General features: G+C 41.0%; 1 protein-coding gene across 1 annotated transcript in view; it reads right to left on the bottom strand.

Moving 5' to 3' along the window:
* Positions 1-23682, bottom strand: part of LOC133648079 (adhesion G-protein coupled receptor G2-like) — a 55087-nt gene that overhangs the window by 17739 nt on the left and 13666 nt on the right. Inside the window, exons 8-14 of the mRNA XM_062043858.1 lie at positions 21520-21626; positions 20812-21028; positions 12687-12852; positions 12466-12618; positions 1403-1549; positions 972-1017; positions 745-848 (exon numbers count right to left, since the gene is read on the bottom strand). Of these exons, the coding sequence (XP_061899842.1) occupies positions 745-848; positions 972-1017; positions 1403-1549; positions 12466-12618; positions 12687-12852; positions 20812-21028; positions 21520-21626 (940 nt within the window). The remainder of the gene's footprint in view (positions 1-744; positions 849-971; positions 1018-1402; positions 1550-12465; positions 12619-12686; positions 12853-20811; positions 21029-21519; positions 21627-23682) is intronic.

Here is a 23682-nt window from a genome sequence, read left to right on the forward strand (position 1 = left end):
GTGGCATAAAACACGTCCTAGAAAGTCGGAGAAAGTTATACATGTAAACAAACTAAGGTGAGTTCAAGGACCACCAAAATTAGTAGGACAAAACGGCGCTCGCCAAATACTCGAATCAGTGAAGCATGTTTAATATAAACATTGTGATTTATAACAATTAGGGAGGTTTGTGTCATGTTTGTCCTCCTACAGAAACCATATTAAAACAAAAAAATATTTTTTTTTTCCCCTCATCTTTTTCCATTCTTCATACATTTTTGAAAAATCTCCAGAGAGCCACTAGGGGGGGCGCTAAAGAGCCGCATGCGGCTCTAGAGCCGCGGGTTGCCGACCCCCGGGCTAAGTGTTAGCGTAAAAAAAAAAATTTTTATTTTTTTTTTTAAATACAATCATGTGTGCTTACGGACTGTATCCCTGCAGACTGTATTGATCTATATTGATATATAATGTATATATTGTCTTTTTATGTTGACTTCATTAAAAAAAATTTAAAAAAAATAAATAAAAAAAAAAAAATTTTTTTTTTTTTAAATTTCTTGTGCGGCTCGGTACCAATCGGTCCGCGGACCGGTTCCGGGTTTGGGGACCACTGGTCTAAAGGACAGGAAATAAAAGCATGCATTAGCACCTCCGTGTTGTGTAGTTGTGTAAGTATTAGACCCTCCAGGTGCGCCTGATGTTGTGTTTGTGTTGCACAGGGGTGTTGTTGATTCTCTCTGAACGAAAAGTAGACATTTGACTCACCAGGAGCACAGCGAAGTGTGTGAGGTGTTCACAAAGACAGCTGGTCTGAGAAGGAGAAATACTCCGTGTTTCACAACCCACGCTGCTCCATCCACCCTGGCCTCCTGACACACACACACACACACACCCGCACACACACGGTGACTTATCGGCAGGCCGACCAATCCTTGCACCTTTATTGAAGTCTTCCTTCGATCCAACAGCAAACATCAGAGATACAAGCTCACCGTTGTCCTGGAAATCCCAAAAGACACACTTCACCCTGTCGCCCGGCTGACAAAATGACAAAAAAATGTGCGTTAAAATAGGATATGTACAAATATGATAGTAAAGTGATAGCAAAGAAGCAGTTAGTGAAATAAATAATAATACAGAAGTGACAATGAGCATTATTACACTACAAATGGATCAATACAGATACCAATAGAAATATCCCTATTGATAATGAACAATACCAATAATTGACCTCTATTATCAACAATACAGTTGTTCAAATGCAACAATACATATACGTCATGATAACTAGAGATACAAAAGAAAGCAGAAAAATGGAGGGGAAGGAAGAGAAGCCACCTATATTAACCTTGTAGATTGTTATAGTAACAATAGGTTAAGCGTTGTCAGTGTGCCACGTGTTACCCAACATGGAGGTTTTTACCCGTTTGTCCTGTCGATGGCGCAGCGTGACCACCACCCTGTCGCCGTGGTCCAGGTTGTTGACGTGGCTGCCGTTGATGCTGGCGGACACGACGTAGGAGTTCAAGGACAAGTCGCCGGGTGTCGACGTGTTGGCGGTTTGCGGGTCCTGTTGAGAATGTGGACAAGCTGGTTGATGAACAGATCGGGACATCAAACGTTGTACAGAATGGAAGGAATGCTCCACAGAGTATTTTGTTGATAACACAAATATTTTATTGATCATCTATTGTGTAGGTGGGCATCTCAGTGTGTGTTCAGGGGACTTCTGAGTACAAAAACCTTGGTCAAAGATTGTTTGTGTGACAGGAGCGCATTTACATTCTTGACCCTTTCATACCGAGTGGTCTCTACAGTGGACGGATATTCAAAAGCTGTTTCCCCCTAAACCTTTGAGTTTGAGTTTGAGTTTATTTGGAACATGCAAGCATACAACATGATACATCACAATTTCCAGTTTCTCTTTTCAACGTGTTCGAAAAGGAGTAGGAAGAAGCAGAGCTTATTTAATCCTACCCCTTTTCTTTTACACAACAGTTTCTAAAACTTTTGTTCACTTCCTGTTCTCAATTTATTCACAATATACTCCATAAGTAATCACAATAATAAAAAATAAATAAATAATAATTGGTGAAGTAAGTTACGTTTCATATGATGAGATAAGTAAGATTATTTTGAGAGTGAAAGAATGGATGAATTAAATAAATTCAGCATTCTTCTTCTTTGTACTTTGTAAACACTTTAAGTGTGAAGAGTTTCTTGAAGTGTATCATATTAGTACATTGTTTGATTGCTTTGCTTAATCCATTCCATCATTTAATTCCACATACTGATATACTGAAGGTCTTAAGTGTTGTACGTGCAAACAAATGTTTTAAATTACATTTCTCTGTAAGATTATATGTCTCCTCTTTTTTTGAGAAGAATTGTTGTCTATTCTTGGGTAGCAGGTTATAGTTTGCTTTGTGCATAATTTTAGCTGTTTGCAAATTCACTATGTCGTGGAATTTCAGTATTTTTGATTCAATAAATAAAGGGTTTGTATGTTGTCTATATCCAACATGATGTATTATTCTAACTGATCTTTTTTTGTAACACCGTTAATGAATGAAGTGTACTTTTGTAATTATTTCCCCATATTTCTACACAGTAACTCAGATATGTAACACTAGTGAGCAGTAGAGAATATGAAGTCATTTTTGGTCTAGAACAGGGGTCGGCAACCCGCGGCTCTAGATCTTTAGCGCCGCCCTAGTGGCTCTCTGAAGCTTTTTCAAAAATGTATGAAAAATAGAAAAAGATGAGGGGGAAAAAAAATAAATTTTTGTATTAATATGGTTTCTGTAGGAGGACAAACGTGACACAAACCTCCCTAATTGTTATAAAGCACACTGTTTGTATTAAACATGCTTCACTGATTCGAGTATTTGGCGAGCGCCGTTTTGTCCTACTAATTTTGGCGGTCCTTGAACTCACCTTAGTTTGTTTCCATTTATAACTTTCTCCGACTTTCTAGGACGTGTTTTATGCCACTTCTTTTTCTGTCTCATTTTGTCCACCACACTTTTAACGTTGTGCATGAATACACAAAGGTGAGTTTTGTTGATGTTATTGACTTGTGTGGAGTGCTAATCAAACATATTTGGTCACTGCATGACTGCAAGCTAATCGATGCTAACATGCTATTTAGGCTAGCTATATATACATATTGCATCATTATGCCTCATTTGTAGCTATATTTGAGCTCATTTAGTTTCCTTTAAGTCATCTCAATTCAATGTATATCTCATGACACGTACACTATCTGTATGTAATATGGTTTCTAATTTGTTGCGGCTCCAGACAGATTTGTTTTTGTATTTTGGTCCAATATGGCTCTTTCAACATTTTGGGTTGCCGACCCCTGGTCTAGAACATGTTTTGCTTTATTCATTATTGACGTGTTTCTTGCTACTTTATGTTGTATATTTTTTACGTGAGATTTCCAGTTCAATTTATCATCAATCATTATACCTAGAAATTTGGTTTCATTTACTCTTTCAATTTCTATTCTGTCTATTTGTATTTGTGTTTGACTTTCTCTTCTACTGTTACCAAATAGCATTATTTTAGTTTTACTGAGATTTAACGATAGTCTGTTTTTGTCAAACCATCTTTTTAATTTGTTAATTTCTTCTGTTATTATTTGTATCATCTCCTGTGTGTTCTCTCCTGAACAAAACGCTGTTGTATCATCCGCAAATAATACTCACTTTAAATCTTTTGTAACTTTACAAATGTCATTTATATAGAGATTGAATAATTTTGGTCCTAGTATTGATCCCTGAGGTACACCACAGGATATATTTAGTGTTGTAGACGCTAAATATAAAAAGACGTTTGAGTCTTGACTAGGGTTGCAAAATTCTGGGAATATTCAAAGTTGGAAACTTTCCATGGGAATTAACCGGAATAAATGGGGATTGACGGGAAATTAATGGGAATAAACATTGAATGCAACATGCTAGATCTTGCAGCGTGATTATTAGCTAAAACAACCTGATTTAATACAAATTCAGTAGAAATTTAACCCTGCACTGTGCATTCCTCAACAGCCATACTAAGTTGCTACAATAGACACTAGTGTTGTAAAGTGTTCTAACTCCTCAAGAATGACTACTAAACAATTGACAGCAGCACCTTAGTTACATAAGTCACATTACGGAAAATGCAAAAATAAAGAGGACCTGAAAGGGAGCTTTGAGGAACACCTCAGTTATGTATTTTACAAGTTTGGACCCCAGTGTTTCTATGTTTGCTAGAGAGGCTCAAATATTCATCCAAAGATCTTCCACTGTGTTCATAGCGCTCCTACTTCCTCCAATTAACAGGACGTGACAATATTCTTCCTTTTTCAAATGTTTTTATTTGATTTCTTAGAAATGGCTGTGATGATCATGTAAATGAGGGATTTCTAATCACTGCTATGCTGGTAATATTGATACTGTTGTTGATATTATTCATTGTTGTTTGACTACTTTTGGATTGTTTTGTGTCATGTTTGTGTGTCCTCTCAATTGCTCTGTTGATTGCCGTCCTGAATGTTGCTGGGCCGCTTTGCTTTTGGAATCGTATTTGTTGCTGCTGACAGAAGCACGTTGTGTATACGTGATATCATTTCATAGTTGGTTAGAAGAAATAAATATATATAAGTTCATATTTACATATAATGTGATTAAAAATGTATTTCCTTTGGTTTTTAGTCATGCAAGTATGTGTTAACTTTATTTTTGCTACAAAACTCATGTCAATTGGAGGGCAACATATTTTTTGTTCCGGTTTGGTCACATTGTTGGGGGGACAATTACTATGTGACGGAATAAAGGAAGCAGTATGACACAGCAAGCATTCGATGGAAGAGGTTATTTCTTTATTCCCTCGGAGTTTGTGAGGCCAATGAGGTGTGAATCTTTCTGACAATGTACGTGACATCAATGTGTTTTCTTTTATTTGATGTCAGACTAATTGTAAGTTCTGTTTTTCTTATTTATTAGTTCGGACGGCATTATTTTGGCATTGTTTTGGCATCGTTGTTAACGAGAAGAAATGTCTGTGTGAGAAAAACGAGCAACTTGAGCCTTGATTAAGACCTCAGAGGGAGTAACAGTATTATTATTGTGTATTTTTTTGTTGGACTGATTCATTAAAAATAAATAAAAAAATGAAAAAGAGCACACTAGCGTTGTAGAAACGTGCTGCAAAAATGTTTGTCGACCAAGTTTTGACCTAAACTCGGGGGCCAGGATGGTGTTAGTCCGTTGAATAGTGACTACTACACCAAACCCCGTTTCCATATGAGTTGGGAAATTGTGTTAGATGTAAATATAAACGGAATACAATGATTTGCAAATCATTTTCAACCCATATTCAGTTGAATATTGTCAATTCGTGGACTATGGGTTGTTTGTTTTCCCGGGATGCAAGAAAAGCTGGACCGGACATGGCGTGAGGGTAAATACATATTTTATTTTAAACACTAACAGACTACAAAAAAGGAAGCAAACAGAAGGTGCGCACAACGGCGGAGAAAAAACTTGACTAATGAAGCAAAACTTGCACAAAGGCCGAAACTATGAACTATAAACAAAAACTTACTTGGCATGGAACAGCATGAAAACTATGGCATGGAACTATGGCTTCGAATGAAAGGTAGCAAAGGTAGAAAGGATATCAGAAGTAGCTTGGTATGATAGGATAATGTCACCAGGACCATCAGCTGAAACAGACAGGCTTAAATAGCAGTGACATGATCAGTGACAGGTGTGCGAGTGCAAAGCCTGAGACAGGTGCGTGACATGACAGGTGAAAACTAATGGGTTGCTATGGCGACAAAACAAACAACAGTGCACAAAGAGTCCAAAAACAAAACCGAACATAACTAAAACCAAACATGATCACACGGACATGACAAATATGCTACAAAGACAACATATTTGATGTTCAAACTCATAAACTTTATTTTTTTTTGCAAATAATCATTAACTTAGAATTTCATGGCTGCAACACGTGCCAAAGTAGTTGGGAAAGGGCATGTTCACCACTGTGTTACATGGCCTTTCCTTTTAACAACACTCAGTAAAGGTTTGGGAACTGAGGAGACACATTTTGGAAGTGGAATTCTTTCCCATTCTTGCTTGATGTACAGCTTAAGTTGTTCAACAGTCCGGGGGTCTCCCTTGTGCTATTTTAGACTTCACACATTTTCAATGTCTGGACTACAGGCAGGCCAGTCTAGTACCCGCACTCTTTTACTATGAAGCCACGTTGATGTAACACGTGGCTTGGCATTGTCTTGCTGAAATAAGCAGGGGCGTACATGGTAACGTTGCTTGGATGGCAACATATGTTGCTCCAAAAGCTGTATGTACCTTTCAGCATTAATGGTGCCTTCACAGATGTGTAAGTTACCCATGTCTTGGCCACTAATACACCCCCATACCATCACACATGCTGCCTTATACACTTTGCGCCTATAACAATCCGGATGGTTCTTTTCCACGACGTCCACAGTTTCCAAAAACAATTTGAAATGTGGACTCGTCAGACCACAGAACACTTTTCCACTTTGTTTTAGTCCATCTTAGATGAGCTCAGGCCCAGCGAAGCCGACAGCGTTTCTGGGTGTTGTTGATAAACGGTTTTTGCCTTGCATACGAGAGTTTTAACTTGCACTTACAGATGTAGCGACCAACTGTAGTTACTGACAGTGGGTTTCTGAAGTGTTCCTGAGCCCATGTGGTGATATCCTTTACACACTGATGTGGCTTGTTGATGCAGTACAGCCTGAGGGATGGAAGGTCACGGGCTTAGCTGCTTACGTGCAGTGATTTCTCCAGATTCTCTCAACCCTTTGATGATATTACGGAGCGTAGATGGTGAAATCCCTAAATTCCTTGCAATAGCTGCTTGAGAAAGGTTGTTCTTAAACTGTTCAACAATTTGCTCAGGCATTTGTTGACAAAGTGGTGACCCTCGCCCCATCCTTGTTTGTGAATGACTGAGCATTTCATGGAATCTACTTTTATACCCAATCATGGCACCCACCTGTTCCCAATTAGCCTGCTCACCTGTGGGATGTTCCAAATAAGTGTTTGATGAGCATTCCTCAACTTTATCAGTATTTATTGCCACCTTTCCCAACTTCTTTGTCACGTGTCTGTCATGATCCATGGTCCGGATCATGTTTTTGTGTTTTCTGTTAATTTTGGACTCCTTTTGTTATTTGTTGTGCTCCTGTGAGTTTGTTTTGGTTGTCATGGTCACTCTTTGTGTGCACCTGTCTCTGATTAGTGCTCGCCCGCTCACCTGCTTCCCGAGCGCTAATCAGAGGCATTATTTAAGTTGCCTTTGCCAGTCACTCGTCCTGCTCTCATTGTGTTTGCTCCATGCACTTGTCACGTGAGTTTTTGAGTTCTAGTGTTCCTTGTCTTTTGCCTATGCTAAGTAATAGTTCCTTAACTTCCCGTGCGCTCTGCACGCATCCCTGTTGTTTTTGTTTATTGGATGATTTATGATAATAAATCACTTCCTACCTTACGCCTTCGTCCGGAGCCGTTCCTTTGCATTGGGAGAACAACCGCGCAGCAAGCTGCGACCCCTCGATCGTGACAGAATGAGAGCAGCGTCCGTTCTCCCGCAAACGGACCAGGGGGAGATGGATGAAGGTACGCGCATGGTGTTGCGAGCGATGGAAGTGGAGACGCTTCGCTATTCGACGGAGGAGAGGTCGAACCTTATGTGGGGACCTGGAGGCTCCCTTATCCCCATCGACTCCCTCTGGTCCGAAGACATCGCCGCTACACAGCAGTACCGGACGCGCAGGCAAAGGCGGAAGCCGTCCAGAAGGGCTTCGCCTCGCCGTCAGAACGCGTCACTCCCGCAAGCTCCTCCCCCGGACCGAAGCAAGTTGCAGGCAGCCCAGTATCCTTCCCCCGATGACGTCACTCCGTCCACGGCTGATGACGTCATGGCCCAGAATTTTTTTTTTCTGAATTCTGTCTCCTTGCGTCAACAACCTCCTAAAGACTTTAATTCTAAAATTATACCTTGTCAGGACATTCTTTTGAAATTTAGATGTCAGCCACAGTCTCCTTCTGAGTGCCAAGCTCCGCCCCCTAGGATTCTAGCCCCGCCCACGTCAGTGACTTTTTCCTCTCATCCTCCCAAAAGACCTCAGGTGGGGGGTGGGAAAAGACATTTTGGACAATTTAGAGGGGAGGATTTTGCCCCCCTCCTGACTTCCCGCCACCCACCCGTAAAGACTGTTCCAGACCGCAAGCAGCGCGTCTGGTATCCGCCCCTTGAGGGGGGGGCTGGGGCCGGGAGCTGTGCTGGTGGGGCTGCTCGGCTGCGCCCAGCCAGGCAGCAACCTCCATCCCGGCCGCCGCCACCTGTCCTTCGGCCTGCCAAGCCGCAACCTCCAGCCCGTCCTCCACCACCAGTCCGTCGGCATGCCAAGCCGCAACCTCCTGCCAGGCCACCTCCGCCAAAGTCACGACCAACACCTCCAAGTCTGGTTTCCACACCAGTACCTCCAAGTCTGGTTTCCACACCAGTACCTCCAAGTCTGGTTTCCACACCAGTACCTCCAAGTCTGGTTTCCACACCAGCACCTGCTCCAAGTCTGGTTCACGCACCAGCACCTGCTGCAACGACAGCGACTCCTGCTACAACGACAGCGACTCCTGATGCATCGACAGCGACTCCTGCTGCAACGACAGCGACAGCGACTCCTGCTGTAACCACAGCGACTCAAGCTGCAACGACAGCGACAGCGACAGCGACGACAGCGACGTCGACTCCTGCTTCCACTGCGACGTCGACGCCTCCTGCTCCCACGGCGACGCCTCCGGCTTCCACGGCGACGACGCCTCCCACAGCTTCCACGCCTGCTTCGCCGACGACGTACCGACATCCTCATGCCCGGCGGGCCGCACCTCGGCTGGTTCCCACACCAGCACCTGCTCCTCGCCAGACGCCTGCACCTGCTCCTCGGCAGACGCCTGCACCTGCTCCTCGGCAGACGCCTGCACCTGCTCCTCGGCAGACGCCTGCACCTGCTCCTCGGCAGACGCCTGCACCTGCTCCTCGGCAGACGCCTGCACCTCCTCCTCGGCTGACGCCTGCACCTGCTCCTCGCCAGACGCCTGCACCTGCTCCTCGCCAGACGCCTGCGCCTGCTCCTCGCCAGACGCCTGCGCCTGCTCCTCGGCGGACGCCTGCACCTGCTCCTCGGCGGACGCCTGCACCTGCTCCTCGGCAGACGCCTGCACCTGCTCCTCGCCAGACGCCTGCACCTGCACCCCGCCAGACGCCGGTGGTACTTGTACCACGCCAGACGCCGGTGGTACCTGCACCACGCCAGACGCCGGTGGTACCTGCAAGCACGCCAGACTCACCGGTGGTACCTGCAATCACGCCAAACTCGCCGGTGGTACCTGCAACCACACCAGACTCGCCAGTGGTACCTGCAACCACGCCAGACTCGCCGGTGGTACCTGCTGTTACGCCAGACTCGCCGCCGGTGCCTGCTGCCACGCCTGCCATGACGGCGCCGACACGCCCACCTCCTCGTCGACCACGGATGTGGCCGCTCCCTGGTCGTCCGCCTCGCCAAGTGCGCCCACCTCCCCGTCGGCCACGAATGTGGCCATTCCCTGGTCGCCCGCCTCGCTTGCTGCAGCGGCGTTCCACTCGCCGCCGCCACTTGACTTTGCCTCGGTGGATTCGGGGACACTTGGCCTGGCGACCCACCTCCAAGTCCTCCCTCCGCCCGCCCGTGACTTTTGACCCTGCTTGTTTTTTGTTTTTGTTTTCATATGGACATCTTGTATCTGTCCTTGAGGAGGGGGTACTGTCATGATCCATGGTCCGGATCATGTTTTTGTGTTTTCTGTTAATTTTGGACTCCTTTTGTTATTTGTTGTGCTCCTGTGAGTTTGTTTTGGTTGTCATGGTCACTCTTTGTGTGCACCTGTCTCTGATTAGTGCTCGCCCGCTCACCTGCTTCCCGAGCGCTAATCAGAGGCATTATTTAAGTTGCCTTTGCCAGTCACTCGTCCTGCTCTCATTGTGTTTGCTCCATGCACTTGTCACGTGAGTTTTTGAGTTCTAGTGTTCCTTGTCTTTTGCCTATGCTAAGTAATAGTTCCTTAACTTCCCGTGCGCTCTGCACGCATCCCTGTTGTTTTTGTTTATTGGATGATTTATGATAATAAATCACTTCCTACCTTACGCCTTCGTCCGGAGCCGTTCCTTTGCATTGGGAGAACAACCGCGCAGCAAGCTGCGACCCCCCGTTCGTGACAGTGTCGCTGGCATCAAATTCTAAAGGTAATGATTATTTGCACACAAAAAAAAAGTTTATCGGTTTGAACATCAAATATGTTGTCTTTGTAGCATATTCAACTGAATATGGGTTGAAAATGATTTGCAAATCATTGTATTCCGTTTATATTTACATCTAACACAATTTCCCAACTCATATGGAAACGGGGTGTGTGCACTGCAAAAAGTGAAATCTAAGTAAGATGAAATATGTCAAATAAAGGTGATATTTGCTTATTTTCTGTCTGATAAGATCATTCTTCTCACTAAGCAGATTTTATGTTAGAGTGTTTTACTTGTTTGAAGTGTTTTGGTCCTAAATGATGTCAGTAAGATATTACAGCTTGTTGCTGAGATTTGATGAGCTATATTGAGTAAAACATGCTTGAAACTAGAATATCAACTGTTGTGTCATCAACACTCACAAGTAGAAAACGACTTTGTTAAAGTCATCATTTCTTACTTCAAGCATGAAAAAAAAAATCATGATGCTGAGCGCATATCATGATGTCAAGATAATGGCACTAGTATTTACTTCATTTAAGAATATTCTTCAACATATTGAGCAAAAAGGTCTGAAACAAAAATTTTCTACCAAGAAAAGTGCAATTGTTATTAGTGAGAATATACTTATTTGAAGGTATTTTAGGCATACTTGCCAACCCTCCCGTTTTTAGCGGGAGAATCCCGGTATTCAGCGCCTCTCCCGATAACCTCCCGGCAGAAATTTTCTCCCGACAAACTCCCGGTATTCAGCCGGAGCTGGAGGCCACGCCCCCTCCAGCTCAATGCGGACCTGAGTGGGGACAGCCTGTTCTCACGTCCGTTTTCCCACACTATAAACAGCTTGCCTGCCCAATGACGTCATAACATCTACGGCTTTTAGAGAGTAGAGTGCACAACTGCGCACACAACAAGGAGACCAAGCGGAAGAACGAGGAAGTTACAGACATGGCGACGCCGTCGACGAGCAAGATGAAGAAATACGCTTGCGAGTTCCAAAATGAATGGAAACAAGAATTTCAGTTCATCCGGGACAGTTCGAAGGGGAAGGTGTATGTAATTATGTTGCCTGTACATTTTGTAGAACAGACTTCTCCATTGAACACGGTGGCCGAAATGATAGACTCATTCATGAACGGAGAAGTTAAACAGGACAATGCTGTCATCTACTGGATAGCCTCCGGAACACTGAAATTCAAGTATTTATTTTATTTATATGTATAATAAAATAAATATATATATATATATAGCATTCACTGAAAGTCAAGTATTTCATATATATATATATATATATATATATATATATATATAGATATATATATATATATATATATATATATATATATATATATATATATATATATATATATATATATATATATATATATATATATATATATATATATATATATAACACTGAAATTCAAGTATTTATTTTATTTATATGTATAATAAAATAAATATATATATATATAGCATTCACTGAAAGTCAAATATTTCATATATATATATATATATATATATATATATATATATATATATATATATATATATATATATATATATATATATATATATATATATATATATATATATATATATATATATATATATATATATATGAAATACTTGACTTTCAGTGAATGCTATATATATATATATATATTTATTTTATTATACATATAAATAAAATAAATACTTGAATTTCAGTGTTATATATATATATATATATATATATATATATATATATATATATATATATATATATATATATATATATATATATATATGAAATACTTGAGTTGGTGAATTCTAGCTGTAAATATACTCTCTTAACCACGCCCTTAACCACGCCCCCAACCACGCCCCCCGCCCCAACCACCGCCACCCTTGACCACGCCCCCCCCAGCTCCCGATATCGGAGGTCTCAAGGTTGGCAAGTATGATTTTAGGGTCCATTGAGGTTAGCTAACTTTACTTGTTTTGGAAAGTCTTGACAAGCCAAATGTTCTTGTTCTATTGGCAGATAATTTTGCTTAGTTCAAATAAAATACCCCTCATTTTTGTATTTTTTTCCCTTGTTTTTGAACACTGACTTTTTGCAGTGTAGTAAAATATCCTCTACTTGTATTTACAACCCTGTTCTCATTTGCATACCTGGAAGAGGTCTTGCGTTCCGTAGAACTGGAACTGGACCCGAGTTGCATTTCTGGCTCCAGGTGGAAGGAAGTTGTGAAGAGCAGAGGGCAGAGAGATGGTCACGTTTGCACCTGAGATTGGTTTACCCTCAAAACTGCGGTTGACAAACACCTAAATAAGGGCAACAATGGTTTGTCTGCTTGTTGCGTATTAGAAGGATTAGAAGACGACTGAGTTACATTTGGTTCCTGCAGTGATGTAGTGGAGGACGCGCCGAATGTTAAGCCGCCAAACCCGTGGGGGTGCACGTCGATCATGGACAGAGCCAATGAAGGAGCGGTCAAACTCAGTGACTCTCCTGGGAAATCCATGTTGTTTCCCATCCTGTCCGTCATGGAGAGGACGCTGTTTGACACATAAATGAAGAATAGTTAGTGCCTATAACAATGCCAGCATGTCAAAGACTGTAGTTTTTGGTTGTATTTGTAAATATGATCATGTACTCTAATAGTCTAATAGCTCTGTCCATTCATTTGTTCCATTCATCCAGTCATCGAATAAAACACACTTTATAGCTTCAATGCGTCCTTTAGGGAACACAATTGAAATAAACAAATGCGTATTCTTTTTTGTACCACGGAAGCATTACAATTTTAAAAGTGTTAGTTGTGGCTGTAGGCAACTTCCTGACGCATAGTAACTCCACAAGATGGTCAGAAACCAGCAACTTTATCTCTGCATGCGCTGTAAAATGAAAACATTTAAATCTTTATTAATGTTGATAGTAGGGCTGGGCGATATGGCCATTTTTTAATATCGGGATATGTTTAGGCCATGTCACGATACACCGTATATATGTGGATATGTTTAGTCCATGTCACGATACACCATATATATGTGGATATGTTTCATCCATGTCACGATACACCATATATATGTGGATATGTTTAGTCCATGTCACGATACACCGTATATATGTGGATATGTTTAGTCCATGTCACGATACACCATATATATGTGGATATGTTTAGTCCACGTCACGATACACCATATATATGTGGATATGTTTAGTCCATGTCACGATACACCGTATATATGTGGATATGTTTAGTCCACGTCACGATACACCATATATATGTGGATATGTTTAGTCCATGTCACGATACACCGTATATAGGTGGATATGTTTAGTCCATGTCACGATACACCGTATATATGTGGATATGTTTAGTCCATGTCACGATACACCATATATATGTGGATATGTTTAGTCCATGTCACGATACACCATATATATGTGGATATGTTTAGGCCATGTCACGATACACCGTATATATGTGGATATGTTTAGTCCATGTCACGATACACCATATATATGTGGATATGTTTAGGCCATGTCACGATACACCATATATATGTGGATATGTTTAGTCCATGTCACGATACACCATATATATGTGGATATGTTTAGTCCACGTCACGATACACCATATATATGTGGATATGTTTAGTCCATGTCACGATACACCGTATATATGTGGATATGTTTAGTCCACGTCACGATACACCATATATATGTGGATATGTTTAGTCCATGTCACGATACACCGTATATAGGTGGATATGTTTAGTCCATGTCACGATACACCGTATATATGTGGATATGTTTAGTCCATGTCACGATACACCATATATATGTGGATATGTTTAGTCCATGTCACGATACACCATATATATGTGGATATGTTTAGGCCATGTCACGATACACCGTATATATGTGGATATGTTTAGTCCATGTCACGATACACCATATATATGTGGATATGTTTAGGCCATGTCACGATACACCATATATATGTGGATATGTTTAGTCCATGTCACGATACACCATATATATGTGTATATGTTTAGTCCATGTCACGATACACCATATATATGTGGATATGTTTAGGCCATGTCACGATACACCATATATATGTGGATATGTTTAGGCCATGTCACGATACACCATATATATGTGGATATGTTTCATCCATGTCACGATACACCATATATATGTGTATATGTTTAGGCCATGTCACGATACACCGTATATATGTGGATATGTTTAGTCCATGTCACGATACACCATATATATGTGGATATGTTTCATCCATGTCACGATACACCATATATATGTGGATATGTTTAGTCCATGTCACGATACACCGTATATATGTGGATATGTTTAGTCCATGTCACGATACACCATATATATGTGGATATGTTTAGTCCACGTCACGATACACCATATATATGTGGATATGTTTAGTCCATGTCACGATACACCGTATATATGTGGATATGTTTAGTCCACGTCACGATACACCATATATATGTGGATATGTTTAGTCCATGTCACGATACACCGTATATAGGTGGATATGTTTAGTCCATGTCACGATACACCGTATATATGTGGATATGTTTAGTCCATGTCACCATACACCATATATATGTGGATATGTTTAGTCCATGTCACGATACACCATATATATGTGGATATGTTTAGGCCATGTCACGATACACCATATATATGTGGATATGTTTAGTCCATGTCACGATACACCATATATATGTGGATATGTTTAGTCCATGTCACGATACACCATATATATGTGGATATGTTTAGTCCATGTCACGATACACCATATATATGTGGATATGTTTAGGCCATGTCACGATACACCATATATATGTGGATATGTTTAGGCCATGTCACGATACACCGTATATATGTGGATATGTTTAGGCCATGTCACGATACACCATATATATGTGGATATGTTTAGTCCATGTCACGATACACCATATATATGTGGATATGTTTAGTCCATGTCACGATACACCATATATATGTGGATATGTTTAGTCCATGTCACGATACACCATATATATGTGGATATGTTTAGTCCATGTCACGATACACCATATATATGTGGATATGTTTAGGCCATGTCACGATACACCGTATATATGTGGATATGTTTAGGCCATGTCACGATACACCATATATATGTGGATATGTTTAGTCCATGTCACGATACACCATATATATGTGGATATGTTTAGGCCATGTCACGATACACCGTATATATGTGGATATGTTTAGGCCATGTCACGATACACCATATATATGTGGATATGTTTAGTCCATGTCACGATACACCATATATATGTGGATATGTTTAGTCCATGTCACGATACACCATATATATGTGGATATGTTTAGTCCATGTCACGATACACCATATATATGTGGATATGTTTAGGCCATGTCACGATACACCATATATATGTGGATATGTTTAGGCCATGTCACGATACACCGTATATATGTGGATATGTTTAGTCCATGTCACGATACACCATATATATGTGGATATGTTTAGTCCATGTCACGATACACCATATATATGTGGATATGTTTAGTCCATGTCACGATACACCATATATATGTGTATATGTTTAGGCCATGTCACGATACACCATATATATGTGTATATGTTTAGGCCATGTCACGATACACCATATATATGTGGATATGTTTAGTCCATGTCACGATACACCATATATATGTGGATATGTTTAGGCCATGTCACGATACACCATATATATGTGGATATGTTTAGGCCATGTCACGATACACCATATATATGTGGATATGTTTAGGCCATGTCACGATACACCATATATATGTGGATATGTTTAGTCCATGTCACGATACACCATATATATGTGGATATGTTTAGTCCATGTCACGATACACCATATATATGTGGATATGTTTAGGCCATGTCACGATACACCGTATATATGTGGATATGTTTAGGCCATGTCACGATACACCATATATATGTGGATATGTTTAGTCCATGTCACGATACACCATATATATGTGGATATGTTTCATCCATGTCACGATACACCATATATATGTGGATATGTTTAGTCCATGTCACGATACACCGTATATATGTGGATATGTTTAGTCCATGTCACGATACACCATATATATGTGGATATGTTTAGTCCACGTCACGATACACCATATATATGTGGATATGTTTAGTCCATGTCACGATACACCGTATATATGTGGATATGTTTAGTCCACGTCACGATACACCATATATATGTGGATATGTTTAGTCCATGTCACGATACACCGTATATATGTGGATATGTTTAGTCCATGTCACGATACACCATATATATGTGGATATGTTTAGTCCATGTCACGATACACCATATATATGTGGATATGTTTAGGCCATGTCACGATACACCGTATATATGTGGATATGTTTAGTCCATGTCACGATACACCATATATATGTGGATATGTTTAGGCCATGTCACGATACACCATATATATGTGGATATGTTTAGGCCATGTCACGATACACCATATATATGTGGATATGTTTAGGCCATGTCACGATACACCATATATATGTGGATATGTTTAGTCCATGTCACGATACACCATATATATGTGGATATGTTTAGTCCATGTCACGATACACCATATATATGTGGATATGTTTAGTCCATGTCACGATACACCATATATATGTGTATATGTTTAGGCCATGTCACGATACACCATATATATGTGGATATGTTTAGTCCATGTCACGATACACCATATATATGTGGATATGTTTAGGCCATGTCACGATACACCGTATATATGTGGATATGTTTAGGCCATGTCACGATACACCATATATATGTGGATATGTTTAGTCCATGTCACGATACACCATATATATGTGGATATGTTTAGGCCATGTCACGATACACCGTATATATGTGGATATGTTTAGTCCATGTCACGATACACCATATATATGTGGATATGTTTCATCCATGTCACGATACACCATATATATGTGGATATGTTTAGTCCATGTCACGATACACCGTATATATGTGGATATGTTTAGTCCATGTCACGATACACCATATATATGTGGATATGTTTAGTCCACGTCACGATACACCATATATATGTGGATATGTTTAGTCCATGTCACGATACACCGTATATATGTGGATATGTTTAGTCCACGTCACGATACACCATATATATGTGGATATGTTTAGTCCATGTCACGATACACCGTATATAGGTGGATATGTTTAGTCCATGTCACGATACACCGTATATATGTGGATATGTTTAGTCCATGTCACGATACACCATATATATGTGGATATGTTTAGTCCATGTCACGATACACCATATATATGTGGATATGTTTAGGCCATGTCACGATACACCGTATATATGTGGATATGTTTAGTCCATGTCACGATACACCATATATATGTGGATATGTTTAGGCCATGTCACGATACACCATATATATGTGGATATGTTTAGGCCATGTCACGATACACCATATATATGTGGATATGTTTAGGCCATGTCACGATACACCATATATATGTGGATATGTTTAGTCCATGTCACGATACACCATATATATGTGGATATGTTTAGTCCATGTCACGATACACCATATATATGTGGATATGTTTAGTCCATGTCACGATACACCATATATATGTGTATATGTTTAGGCCATGTCACGATACACCATATATATGTGGATATGTTTAGTCCATGTCACGATACACCATATATATGTGGATATGTTTAGGCCATGTCACGATACACCGTATATATGTGGATATGTTTAGGCCATGTCACGATACACCATATATATGTGGATATGTTTAGTCCATGTCACGATACACCATATATATGTGGATATGTTTAGTCCATGTCACGATACACCATATATATGTGGATATGTTTAGTCCATGTCACGATACACCATATATATGTGGATATGTTTAGTCCATGTCACGATACACCATATATATGTGGATATGTTTAGGCCATGTCACGATACACCATATATATGTGGATATGTTTAGGCCATGTCACGATACACCGTATATATGTGGATATGTTTAGTCCATGTCACGATACACCATATATATGTGGATATGTTTAGTCCATGTCACGATACACCATATATATGTGGATATGTTTAGTCCATGTCACGATACACCATATATATGTGTATATGTTTAGGCCATGTCACGATACACCATATATATGTGTATATGTTTAGGCCATGTCACGATACACCATATATATGTGGATATGTTTAGTCCATGTCACGATACACCATATATATGTGGATATGTTTAGGCCATGTCACGATACACCGTATATATGTGGATATGTTTAGGCCATGTCACGATACACCATATATATGTGGATATGTTTAGTCCATGTCACGATACACCATATATATGTGGATATGTTTAGTCCATGTCACGATACACCATATATATGTGGATATGTTTAGTCCATGTCACGATACACCATATATATGTGGATATGTTTAGGCCATGTCACGATACACCATATATATGTGGATATGTTTAGTCCATGTCACGATACACCATATATATGTGGATATGTTTAGGCCATGTCACGATACACCGTATATATGTGGATATGTTTAGGCCATGTCACGATACACCTTATATATGTGGATATGTTTAGTCCATGTCACGATACACCATATATATGTGGATATGTTTAGTCCATGTCACGATACACCATATATATGTGGATATGTTTAGTCCATGTCACGATACACCATATATATGTGGATATGTTTAGTCCATGTCACGATACACCATATATATGTGGATATGTTTAGTCCATGTCACGATACACCATATATATGTGGATATGTTTAGGCCATGTCACGATACACCATATATATGTGGATATGTTTAGGCCATGTCACGATACACCATATATATGTGGATATGTTTAGTCCATGTCACGATACACCGTATATATGTGGATATGTTTAGGCCATGTCACGATACACCGTATATATGTGGATATGTTTAGTCCATGTCACGATACACCATATATATGTGGATATGTTTAGTCCATGTCACGATACACCGTATACATGTGGATATGTTTAGGCCATGTCACGATACACCATATATATGTGGATATGTTTAGTCCATGTCACGATACACCATATATATGTGGATATGTTTAGGCCATGTCACGATACACCATATATATGTGGATATGTTTAGTCTAGGCAGCGCAATCCTTATCCTGTTTTCATCCACGTGCATACGGAAATTAATTCCAATACCCAACATATGGAAATTAACTCCAATACCCAACATACGGAAATTAACTCCAATACCCAACATACGGGAATTAACTTCAATACCCAACATATGGAAATTAACTCCAATACCCAACATACGGAAATTAATTCCAATACGCAACATACAGAAATTAACTCTAATACCCAACATACGGAAACTAACTCCAATACCCAAAATACGAAAATAAATTCCAATACCCAACATACGGAAATTAACTCCAATACCCAACATACGGAAATTAACTCCAATACCCAACATACGGAAATTAACTCCAATACCCAACATACGGAAATTAACTCCAATACCCAACATACGGAAATTAACTCCAATACCCAACATACGGAAATTAACTCCAATACACAACATACGGAAATTAATACCAATACCCAAAATACGGAAATTAACTCCAATACCCAACATACGGAAATTAACTCCAATACCCAACATACGGAAATTAATTCCAATACCCAACATACGGAAATTAACTCCAATACCCAACATACGGAAATTAACTCCAATACCCAACATACGGAAATTAATACCAATACCCAACATACGGAAATTAACTCCAATACCCAACATACGGAAATTAACTCCAATACCCAACATACGGAAATTAACTCAAATACCCAACATACGGAAATTAACTCCAATACCCAACATACGGAAATTAATTCCAATACCCAACATACGGAAATTAACTCCAATACACAACATACGGAAATTAATACCAATACCCAAAATACGGAAATTAACTCCAATACCCAACATACGGAAATTAACTCCAATACACAACATACGGAAATTAACTCCAATACCCAACATACGGAAATTAATTCCAATACCCAACATACGGAAATTAACTCCAATACCCAACATACGGAAATTAACTCCAATACCCAACATACGGAAATTAATACCAATACCCAACATACGGAAATTAACTCCAATACCCAACATACGGAAATTAATACCAATACCCAACATACGGAAATTAACTCCAATACTAAACAGATGCCCAGCTGGATACAATTTGTCTATCTACCGCCAATTTCTAAAAACCCATCCTTTTTTCCTGTAGGGGTTACTTACCTGCCAGCCACTGGAGCAACATCCGTCTCAGAAATCAAGATGTCGGAGAAGACGTGTAAAACTTTGCTGCTGAGTGCTGGCTGGGCGGCACCTAACTCCACCACCTGCTTGAGTTTCTCCACCAGCGTGTTCAGCTCGCCAGACGGAATCTGCGTCGCGTTGCTAAGCTGAGAACTTACCAGATCCTGAATGATGCCCGCGACTTCATCCACGTTATCTGGACATCAGCAAAGGTCATTGTAATGTTGAGTTTATATAGCAGTTACATTGGAGACCCAGCAGCCACGAGACATTGAAACAACATTGAGAACTTGTTGAATTCAGTCCTGACGTTGAGTTGCAGATATAACGTTAAACCAGCATTTAATCAATGTTGAGTTCTGACGTTGTTTTGACATTGAATTTTGGTCATTTCCTAACCAAATTTTCCACAACACAAATACAACGTTGAAACAACATGCTTTTTGACGACGTTTAATCAATGTTCTGACTTTGATTTGACCTTTGAAATTCAGTCATTTCCCAACCAACAAGGTAGATCCAATGTTAGGCAACGAGTTTGTCTCAGTTTACAAATACAACAGTTTTAAAAAAACATAAATGCATAACCAACGTTGTATCAATGTCTTGTGCCTGCTGGGCACATTTACGCTTCAACATGTCCAAAAATGGGCAAGTTCTTCAAGCCATGCATGTGAATGCTCCTACCTGTGGTGACAGTGATGTTTTCGAGGTCGGGTATGGTCACAAGTGGGCCGCACTTTGTCATATCTGGTTCAGACCAGCTGGTGTTGTCCGTTTCAATGTGTAATTTACTGAACAGTAGCAAAAAATATATTATGATACAGTAATAATCATCTTAGCTGATGGCTAGCTAATGGTTTTAATGGCCTCATTACATGAATTGATTCAAGAGAATGTCTGAGAAATAGGAGATTGAGTGGAACATAAAAGACACCTGCTCAGGTAATTAGGCCACTGAGTTTAATGTGTACAACAGGGCTATTCAACTGGCGGCCCGGGGAGCAAATGACACTGTACCGGCCCCTGAGGTCAGGTCAAAACAAACATTTTGCAGAAGATTTCTAAAAACTCTAGAGTGCTCTTATAGACCAGGGGTTCTTAACCTTTTTTACCTCAGGGCCAAGCAGTTGCAGAGGCAAAAACTCGGACATAGGAGGAGTTCGGAGAAGCCATGGAAAACGACTTCCGCACGGCTTCGAGGCGATTCTGGACCACCATTCGCCGCCTCAGAAGGGGGAAGCAGCGCACTGTTAACACCGTGTATGGTCGGGACGGTCGACTATGAAAGGAATACTTTGATGACCTCTTCACTCCAACCTACACATCTTCCAATGAGGACGCAGTGCCTGGGGACTCTGAGGTGGACTCTCATATTTCTGAGGCTGAGGTTGCCGAGGTAGTCAGAAAGCTCCTCGGTGGCAAGGCCCCGGAGGTGGATTAGATCCGCCCAGAGTTCCTTAAGGCTCTGGATGCTGTGGAGCTGTCATGGTTGACAAGACTCTGCAGCATTACATGGACATCGGGGGTGGTGCCTCTGGATTGGGGTGTCCTACCGGTAGGAGACCACTGGGAAGACCCAGGACACGGTGGAGAGACTATGTCTCCCAGCTGGCTTGGCAACGCCTCAGGATTCCTGGGAAGAGCTTGACAAAGTAGCTGGGGAGAGGGAAGTCTGGGCCCTCGCAACCAGACCTCAGATAAGCAGAAGAAGATGGATGGATGGATAGATGGAGGGTCCCGAGGTCCACTCAAATATCACCACTGAATTAGTAATCTTACTCTTGATCTCCATCATATTCAATAATTATATCGACTCAAAGTTTAACAGTAGGTGTAATTTTAACAAGTCCCCGAAGTACTTGAATTACTCCACTTATGGCAAGATCTCCTCCCCAACGCGGATATGGCACTCCATCCTTTTCTCAGTGAGAACCATGGAATCAGACTTGTAAGTGGTGATTTTCATCCCGGTCGCTTCACACTCAACTGCAAACCGATCCAGTGAGAGTTAAAGATCCTGGTCAGATGAAGTCAGCAGGACCACATCATCTGCAAAAAGCAGAGACCTAATCCTGCGGCCACCAAACCGGATGCCCTCAACGACCTGACTGCGCCTAGAAATTCTGCCCATAAAAGTTTTTAACAGAATCAGTGTCAAAGGGCAGCCCTGGCTGAGTCCAAGCCTCACTGGAAACGTGTCTGACTTACTGCCGGCAATGCGGACCAAGCTCTGACACTGATCATACAGGGAGCGAACTGCCACAATCAGGCAATCCGATACCCCATACTCTTTGAGCACTCTCCACAGGAAAGTCGAATGCCTTCTCCAAGTCCACAAAGCACATATACACTGGTTGGGCAAACTCCCATGCCCCCTGAAGGATCCTGCGGAGAGTATAGAATTGGTCCACAGTTCCACGACCAGGACGAAAACAAAACTGGTTCTCCTGAATCTGAGGTCCGACTATCAGGCGTCGCCTCCTCTCCAGTACACCTGAATAGACCTTACCGGAAGGGCTACGATAGTTGGAACACACCCTCCGGTTCCCCTTTTAAAATAGAGGAACCACCACCCCGGTCTGCCAATCCAGAGGCACCGCCCCAGATGTCCACACAATGCTGCAGAATCTTGTCAACCAAGACAGCCCCACAGCATCCAGAGCCTTAAGGAAGTCTGGGCGGACCTCATCCACCTACTGGGCCCTGCCACAGAGGAGCTTCTTAACTACGTCGGCAACCTCAACCTCAGAAATAGGAGAGTCCACCACAGAGTCCCCAGGCACTGCTTCCTCATTGGAAGACGTGTATGTATATATGTATAATATATTTATACTATAGGTGGGATTG

The sequence above is a fragment of the Entelurus aequoreus genome, linkage group LG04, assembly GCF_033978785.1.
Source record: "Entelurus aequoreus isolate RoL-2023_Sb linkage group LG04, RoL_Eaeq_v1.1, whole genome shotgun sequence".
Classification (NCBI taxonomy): Eukaryota; Metazoa; Chordata; class Actinopteri; order Syngnathiformes; family Syngnathidae; genus Entelurus; species Entelurus aequoreus.